At 41.3% G+C, this 9,354-nt stretch overlaps 1 protein-coding gene across 1 annotated transcript in view; it reads right to left on the bottom strand.

Annotated features, from left to right (window-relative positions):
- Positions 1–4,418: 4,418 nt before the first annotated feature.
- INPP5K (inositol polyphosphate-5-phosphatase K) overlaps positions 4,419–9,354 on the bottom strand; it is a 41,020-nt gene continuing 36,084 nt past the window's right edge. Inside the window, exons 13-15 of the mRNA XM_018573553.1 lie at positions 8,880–8,963; positions 6,696–6,800; positions 4,419–4,514 (exon numbers count right to left, since the gene is read on the bottom strand). Of these exons, the coding sequence (XP_018429055.1) occupies positions 4,419–4,514; positions 6,696–6,800; positions 8,880–8,963 (285 nt within the window). The remainder of the gene's footprint in view (positions 4,515–6,695; positions 6,801–8,879; positions 8,964–9,354) is intronic.

Below are 9,354 nucleotides of genomic sequence, written 5' to 3'. Positions count from 1 at the left end.
CCCCCATATTCTTCTTGGTGTAGGTGTCCTTTAAACTTTAAAAGTAACACTATCCTGATACATTGATATAGATTTACAGCTGAACCTACTAAAGCCCATTGCTATGCAACAGTGAAACAGTTCAGTTTTATATTGTGCTACACACTAAATGAAGCAATTACAATGACATCCTTCCATTCCTTACTGAAGACAACCTTGTTGGTGTAATATGTACCTGACTGGGGCAAACAGACATGGAATTTAGAGGACCGGTACATTTGATCTATGAACCAATGGACAGCTATTAGTCTAGATATCAGTGAACCAGTTATGTATTAGCAGCATGTCCTACAATAGAAAACTGGTTCCATGGATTTGGGTGTACATTTTGCTTTCTCTAGAAAACCTTGTTGACAACCCAGCTGCTTCAGCTCGTCTCATAATAGACACATATTTTAAGGCTTACATTTAAAATCATGTGGCGGACACTGAATTTAAAACAAGTTACTCTCAAAGTCTAAGTAACCCCAAAATGATACTGCAGCTTAAGCAAGGCACTCAAACTTTTGGTCCTTTCCAACATAAATTAGACATAATAAATGATGATCATACTATAAAAATCAGGCATCACATCGTGTGTGTGTGTGTGTGTGTGTGTTTTATATACATCCTAATACATTAATACAAAAAAAAAGGTTTCTAAAGACTGATTACTTAGTCATTCCACATAATTCTGCACCTAACATAATAAGGCACTAATACAGAAATAACTGTTTTGACAAATAGTAAGTTCAAGTACAAGAGCTTCCAGGCAGTTGTGAGACTCTGATATATCTGTAAAGTACTGTTGTGACATACTTAAACACGACTTCAGTTGTCAAAAAGTAATGCCTCCATATCTGTAATTTGAGATCTATCAGACTGACTGTGAATGTTCATGTACTATGTTATAGAGATGTCCTTATCCCACTAATGTATGCTTTTCTTTATCAGATTGAGTGATTAGAACCATGATCTGCAGCTAAAACAATAAGCTGTAATTGAATTTCTGGTGAAAGAGGGTTATGCACCTAAGGAAATCCATAATTGGCTAAAGAATGTTTAATGGGGACACTGGAGTGGACATTAGCAATGTGCGTCGTTGGGTGAAGAAGTTTAACCACCTCCCAGACGGCCGTTGTAAAAATACGGCCGGCCGGGAGCTTCCTAGATCTGAGCGACGTATTTAAACGTCCCACAGCCACTCTCACTCCGGGAACCTGCTTGTTTACATACAAGTGATCTGCCGGCTATAGAGCCGGCGGATCGATTGCATAAGGTGTCGGTCCGTGCACCCCCTCTCCCGCTGGTCCCGGGCTCCGCTGTGCCCAGTGTGAGCCCGGGACCAGCATGGTGGCTCTGTGACAGGGGATCAGAGGGAGATCCCCGGTCCCCTGTCTGATGTCAGAATTTTGAATTTTTTTTTGCAATTTCGCGGGTGCGCGCAATTTTAAAGCTTGACATGTTTGGTGTCTATTTACCCGGCGTGACCCCGTCTTTTATATTTTACCCAAAAAATTGGGTAATAATAATTGTTTCCTAACACAATGTAAACATTTTTTCCTGAATATAGTAAGAAATAAAACCCCAGTGGTGATTAAATACCACCAAAAAAAAAGCTCTATCTGTCCCCAAAAAATGGTATAAAATTCATTTCAGTACAGCGCTGCATGACGGAATAAATGTCAGTCAAAGTACCGCAGCGCTGAACACTGAAAAATGTCCGGGACAGGAAGGGTGTGTAAACACCTGGTCCTCAAGTGGTTAAAGCAGGAGAAACTGAAGTTCCACTACAGCGTCCCCATAAACTTTAGCCAATTATGGATTTCCTTAGGTGCACAACCCTCTTTCACCAGAAATTCAATTACAGCTTATTGTTTTAGCTGCAGATCCATGGTTCTAATCTCCCAATTGAAAAAGAAAAGCATACATTAGTGGGGTAAGGACACCTCTATAGCATACATTAGTGGGGTAAGGACACCTCTATAGCATACATTAGTGGGGTAAGCACACCTCTATAACCTGGTACATGAACATTCACAGTCACTCTTATAGATCTCAAATTACAGACATGGAGGCATTACTTTTTGATTGACCCTCATATTTATCTATACCAATTAATTCTTGATTCCTGCACACGGAGATTCATTTTACCGTTTCTTTATAGTGTCTTTAACAGGAACTAGCAAAAGTGTATAAAATCAGGTTGGAGTTGTATTTGAAGAGGAGAGACACCATTGGGGGACATGTACAAAATCTGCACAGCACACACTTAGCTGGAGCTGTTGGCCCATGTATTTATAATCACTTATCAACTGTTTTGTGTATTTCAGAATGGGACATGCAGCATGGAATCCTTATATGTGCCAAGTAGCCTCATGCAGGTAGCCAGAAGCAATAAACTAAAACAAATGGTGCAGTACATAGAAGTAAAAAATTTCTCTATATGTCACATTGCATTTTACAACATGATGCCAACATGCCTGAGCATAGCCATTATCACACAACGCAGAAAAGTGTAAATATAAAACATGGGGCTTGATTCACTAAGCTTTAAAACTTGTATATATTTGCACTCACATTCATGACTTCCACCCATGTGATTAGTATTTTGAACTCCCAATAGCTATCACTGCTGAAAAGAACCGTTGTTTTGGCAAAAACAATCTGTATAGCTTAGTGAGCTGAGTCCATTACCATTTTAAAGCTGAATGCCTGACAAACAGCTGTTTAAAATAGAATAGCCTGTATGTCGTCAGTTTTATGTGTAACAGGCTTTGTTGGGCAGTATAGCTAGGTCAGTGACCTCACTTTTCTTCACTGATGTTAAAAAAATAAAGCTCAGTCACCATACTGCTTATAACCTAGTGAAAGGATAATGAAAGAGCATTAGCAGACTGATGATATCATCACTCATTCTGCTCGCAAGCTCCTAGTGTTAAGCTGCCCATACACCATACGTGTAAGGTGATTAACATTTCCTACGACCTGCTCATCTTGGACAGGCAGATCGTACTTGCGATCATCGCAAGCCCTCCCCGCTGAGAGGAGGGGTTACAGATGATTGCAATGCTGAGCGGGAAGTGCACGCTTGCGCACCTCGGCCCGTGCGGCTTTCGTCTTCCCAAGCACGCTAGAAAACCTGCCGAAAATCGTTTTCTAGCGTGCTCGGAAGACGAAAGTCGTGCGACCTTACAGTATATGCGGTCACACGCTGTCCATACACCTTACAAATTTTCGGATCACCCAAGATTATCGTACGATAATCGTCGTGTGTATGGGCAGCTTTACATTGACTACACTGAGCAATCCAGCACAACCTGCCTGGCTCACAGTGCTGCCTCTTCCTCCCCCAGTCTGAATCCTGCTGTCCAGACCACTGCAGGGGGCCGAAATCATATGCATATACTACCTATATTTAAAATATCTTTAAGAACTTTTTAATTACTGCAAATTGCATAAAATTGTAGCATGATTTGGATATCATCCAGGAAATTAGCTTTAAAATGGTACTAGTGCAACCATGCTGCACTGTTATTTTTGTGTTGTCAGGGTAATGTGATGATCATTTTTTTCAAATATCTCAAATGTAATTTGCAGCTGGTTGTAAAACAAGTGGATTTGGCAGTCTTGGTTGCAAGGTACCACTGCACCCTGCCCTGTGTTTATGAGGCCTTGTACTGATGAAACCAAAACATTCAAAGTTGGCTGAGAGCACCGCGAGAGTTGAGGGACATTTGGTGCCTGTATTAGGTCCTACAAATCAATGATTGTCTGCAGCACTAGCTTGGTTTAAATAAACTGGACATAAATACAGTATATGATACCCTACAAGATGTGCCGATTTAAAATAATACTAAAGGAGCAGAGCTTTACTATAAATACATAAGTTAATATTTCACAGATGGGTGCCATAGATAATGTTCTGTAAACTATAAGAACACGATGACTGCCTAAAGTTTGTAAACTAAACTGGAAAATATAAGGAAACGAGGTTCTAAGTGCTGTGTCCAGCTGTCATAATGATTCAAGGAACTGGGGCTTGTTGGTGCATGATATGGCTTTAGGCTGAAAGTTTATCGCTTAGCAGTCCACTCGTCAAACATTCATCACCTAAAATAATAATAGTAATAAAAATCTCAAAATAAAAGTCTTGCTCTAAAAACTAAAACTAGTCAAAACTAATTTTGTTATCGTCCAAAAATGTTCTACTTAATCCAGTGTTAGGGAAATGCATTCTGAGACAGTTTCCTCGGAGGATGTAAACAGCCATTTTGCTGAGATTACAGCAAAGCATAGCAATTGCTCCATTTCTGCACAGCACCATGATGCTACCAAGCAGAAGTGGACACACTATACAAACATTACTGGCATGGACCTCTCCACACGTCAATGGAGCCCTAGAACCCAGTACCCACAAACATGTCAGACTTGGAAGAATCATCAGTGGTTGGCGGCGACCCCTCCTTTCCTGGAAAAGTTCGACCAGCCTGGATCTAGATGAAATATAGAAAATACAAAAAAGGTGTTAATTAGATCAGCATGCATTTGTGACAACTCTTAGAATTCTACAATTTTTGTTCTCTCATGGGTTCTCTTCTCTATCTACACCTCCTCTCCGCAACTCACCACGTCCATCTTGATCTCTCCTCTGTTTTTAAACTGAATATTCTCAATTGCCTGTAAACTGTCATCTCCACATAACCCACTTTTGTTTCCTGTCTGAATGACCTCCATCATTTATTGATCACTTCTCATTTTTGTTTGTACAAATAGGTACATTATTATACACCTATTAGGGATGCACGGATACTAGCATCGATATCAGTCCCGATACCAAGTATTTGGTACTGGCCCAAATGCTCCTTATGCTTATCCCGCTACCGATATCAGGAAGCCAGGCGGCGAGTCATTAGGGACGGGGGAGCATGGAGCCAGCCTTTTGGCCAATGAGGGAGCCCAGCAGCATGTAATGGCTAGCTGCCCAGGTTCCTGATTGGTCGGGAAGCTGGCCAATCAGGAAGCCAGGCGGTGAGTCATTACCTGCTCCCTGATTGTCCAGGAAGCCGACTCCATGCTTCCTCATCACCTGGTGGCGAGGGAGCATGGAGCCGGCTAATCAGGAAGCTGGAAGGCAGGTATTGATTCGCCACCCGGCTTCCCGGCTAATCAGGAAGCTGCGCGGTGAGTCATCAAACACTGCCTGGCTTTCTTTTTTTTAAAATTCTTTTATTAACTGATCACATACTCTCCGGGAAAGCACGTCCTCACTCAGCCATGCTCAGGCCACGCCCTGCCTGGCTTTCTTAATGGCACTTCCCGTATCGATATCAACGAATACGGGGAAAAAAATCAGTACTCGTACTTGATACCGAAGAAACGGTATCGGTGCATTCCTATCTACTATGGAAATGTGCTGTACAATTACATTTAAATTACTGCTACTTATGAAAAAACTGGGAGTTTGGGCAATCCTGCTTCCTGGACTCATCTGCTCATGTGGGGAAATATGGATACATTCACATCTACGACAGTACTAGTATTATCCCCCCTTCCCTCTTTATCTGCTTAGTCACTTACTTAGCTATGTATAATTTAATATTACTTATACCTCATCACTGTATGTATTTCTCATTGTAAAGTGACTCTGGTTCCTTTCCAGTGCTAATACTCCTGTACTTTTATATTGTAATTCTTTGTGGATAACAATTTATGCTGCAATTTGTATTTTACATGGACACAATGCATGTCATGTTTTAGTGTTTAACTGTTTTTGTTATTATGTTTGTGATAAAGTGGATTTAACAAAAAAAGGAGTTAGTGGTAAATTCTTGGGAAAAAACAAACATACTTACTACGTGCATATTTATTGAATTTTGGTGCATATCTATCATTATTTTATGACTTTGAAGGTTCTCTCATTAATATCTGCTATGTCTGAATGCTGTTCATGCTGAATAGACAAAGCTATCTCTTCCAAGTAGTGTCAAGAGCTTGCACACCCCCTTCCACACCCCGCACATTCCTACTGGCCCTGAGCCATTCCTTGGCCGAGAGCAATGTGTGCAAGGGAGGGAAAGGGGATGGAGTGGGCAAGCTTCCCGCTACAGAGCTTGTGGCATTCAAAATAGATGTCATTCAATCAAGCTGCTGCAGGTATATGGCTGTACTTTATGGTCACGTTAGGAAGATTCCAGAAATCATTTGCGTCTGTGCACTGCAAGCACTTTTGTGTACAGATCAACTACAGAAACTACAAAACAATAAATTCATAAAGGGAGTGGTTATGTTATTGGATATAATGGGATAATAATCCGCCGGCTCTATAGCTTGTATATTAACGGGCATCGCTGCCTGTTTTCAAATATTGTCATTTCCTGCTCGCGCGCGCCCAGCGGTGCGCGCGATGGGGCGTGGCTGAGCGGACGTCTAAAGCCGCCCGCTCAGATCTAGAGAGCTCCTGGCCGGCCGTTTTTTTTACAACGTTCGGCCGGGAAGTGGTTAATCTGCTTTCCTACTCCCAGTGCTACAAGCTGACATCTGATTGGCTGCTTTGTGTTTTACACCTCTCCTTTGTTCTTGCCACCACGCTACCAAAAAGGGTCATGTATAGCTTACTGCGCCTGCACTGTGTACACATTATTAAGTATTTCTATTTCAGCATTTAAGCTGCGTACCTGGAAGGGATCACTAATACCAGCCAAACACTGCAAATTGTGACAGAAGTAACACAATAGAAATTCACCCCCATCAAGAGGAATCTCGTCAGCACTAATGTAAACCTAGAAGATAAATAACACAGAAATTGAAGGATAATACCATGAACATCACAAAACACACATAACACAGAAGTGTACCTCTCATATATAAAACAACCTACTTTGTTTGAAAGTACACAGATACTAGGGAACTTTCCAAAATGATAGATTTAAACAGAGACAGTACAACAGATTTAATAAAATATGAACAACTGGCTCTCTCTCTAACAGTCTGTTGCTTAAAGTGTATCTACCCCGAAAAAAACAAATGGAATATATTACAGCTTACCAGTCCTTAGATGTGGTGGTGGCATTCTTCTTCTTTTAGGTTTTGTCTTATATTTGCACCTTTGTAATCTTGTAAATAACACATTTGCTGTTCCTGGGTGGCTACACTCACTCCTACACCGAAACTATGGACGGAGCTATGGTTGTTACTCAGGCTGGGCTTCACACGTCTGCCTTTATTTTTCTCAATTACTTGGAGAGGGGAGATTAGTAATTTACAAAAAGAATATTGTTTGTGCACTTCAATTCCTGCAAGATCAACAGGTATTTTGTGTACTTGCTGAAAATGGTTTTAGCTTGAAAAAATGATGCAGCCATGATAGCAAAGGACTGGTAAGCTGCAATATATTCAATTGTTTTTAATGAGTTTAGCTATCATTAAATGATAAACCCAAGCTCACAAAGAACTTCTAGATGGCCAACTAAAACCATCACATTTTACATTACAGGGATAGATTCAGGAAATAAATATGGTCATGGTTTTATTAGAAAATGTTCATAACACTCATTTGCATCTACTGTATATTCTTTTAAACATGCAATCTTGTTGCAGTGAAATGTAAAATCCAATTGCCATATGACTTGTAATTGTACTGTTGCAGTTCTCTCCATCATCATTCTTTATATCTCAAACTAAACTTGAAGTTCTCCAAAAATCTTTTTTCTTTGCACAACTGAGGTTTTTTCTGGTGACTGGGATTCCCGCAGTGAAAGGTAATCTGAGAGGGTAACAAAGAGGGCTTCATAGGTTGCCTTGAAAGGTCCCTTGATTCATCTATTTATTGGTCTTGGGCAAAAAGGGTTTTGCAGAGTCTAATGCGCAAGGATTCACCCACTATCCTAAAATGAGGAACAAACACTGTTTTTTGGATTTGTGATGAAGTGAAATATGTAGATACCTTCTGTTTTAAGTGCTTTGCACTGGTTTGGTGGAGGGCTTTTGCTTCCTTTAGGCCCACCTCACCATAACCTGTCAGATTATCATTTCTTGTTGCTCCCCAAGCCCAACTTCATAGAAGCCATGGTTTTCAAGTACTGAACTAATGATGACCAACAAGCATAAAAAGACTTGAAATAAATGGCTGTATAATATTGGGCTGTATCTGTGCTATAACCAATGGTTCTGGAGGTACAGTTGGCCAAGGTGCATGAAAGGAATGATTTTCTTGGCTCTGCTCACTATCCTAATACACCATTTTTGTGGGCTTCTTTAAGCTATCTCTGCTCTAGCAGTGGGTTTCCGAAATCTAAGGCCTCGTTCATATAGGCAGTGAGGGAGACAATAAAAGCACTTGGTTGACGTACCGTTTTAATAACCTTCAGCTGCAATGTCAGCACTGTGGCGGCATTGTACTGTACACATTGCAGCAAAAAATATACAGCAAGTCATGTTTGGCAGGCAGTGCCGCATGTCAAACAAGATAATTGGAATGAATGGGACCTCGCTGCAACTGTGTGGGTATGAAGTTGCAGCACGGTACCTCAATAAAAAATCCTGAGGGGGGGGGGGGATCTCTGCATTCAGGAAGTGTCATTCTTGCCTCTTGAATGCCGGCCAGCCGCTGCTCCACCACCCTCTGAAAAGCAATCCATTGCCGATTGCTTTTCAGAGGATGGATGGAGTCTCAAGTCCGTCTAAAGCAGGCCTTTATCTCTGGCAGCTAGAGTGATGGTAGTGGAGGAGAACAAGACTCTGAACTGCAACATGAGGGACTTTAGAATGGTTGGTCAGCTAAATAAGGAAACAACACCAACATATGTTACATAGAAAATTAAAATCCACACATAATTCAAGGAAGATACTCCATCACTCACCTGATTAGAGTCTTTACTAAAGGAAATCTCATCATCTTTCACCCAGGCATAAGTAACATAATCATTTGTATGTCTAAATCCAACCTAATTTAAAAAGAAAAAAAAAACAGTAGTTAAGCAGATTTTCACTAGTCAGTCAATCTGCTACAAAAATTGAATTCCATTTTAGAAAAAGTTGAATTGTTGTGAAACATTCAGAATGGCCAAGGTGACTGAGGATCCCACTGTAAGGAACTCACCTCTCAGACGTCCGTCGCTCTGCGCGGAGCTCCGTCTCCCCGCCGGTGACATCACGCAGCACCGCCCTCCTAGTCCGCTTAAGCCGCGGAATTCAATTGCACGGCGTTCGTGCAATGAAGTAAACGCCGTGCCCTGCGCTCCTCCACCGAACCCCAACAGCAGTTGTAACTGCTTCAGTTGAGAGGGGATTCCCTCTATACCCAACCACCCATTACTTTGCTGGCCGTTCCACTGT

The sequence above is a fragment of the Nanorana parkeri genome, unplaced genomic scaffold, assembly GCF_000935625.1.
Source record: "Nanorana parkeri isolate BGI_ZX_2015 unplaced genomic scaffold, ASM93562v1 scaffold48, whole genome shotgun sequence".
Classification (NCBI taxonomy): Eukaryota; Metazoa; Chordata; class Amphibia; order Anura; family Dicroglossidae; genus Nanorana; species Nanorana parkeri.
The sequence above is the reverse complement of the archived record's forward strand: the minus strand, read 5'-3'. Positions and strand labels throughout refer to the sequence as shown.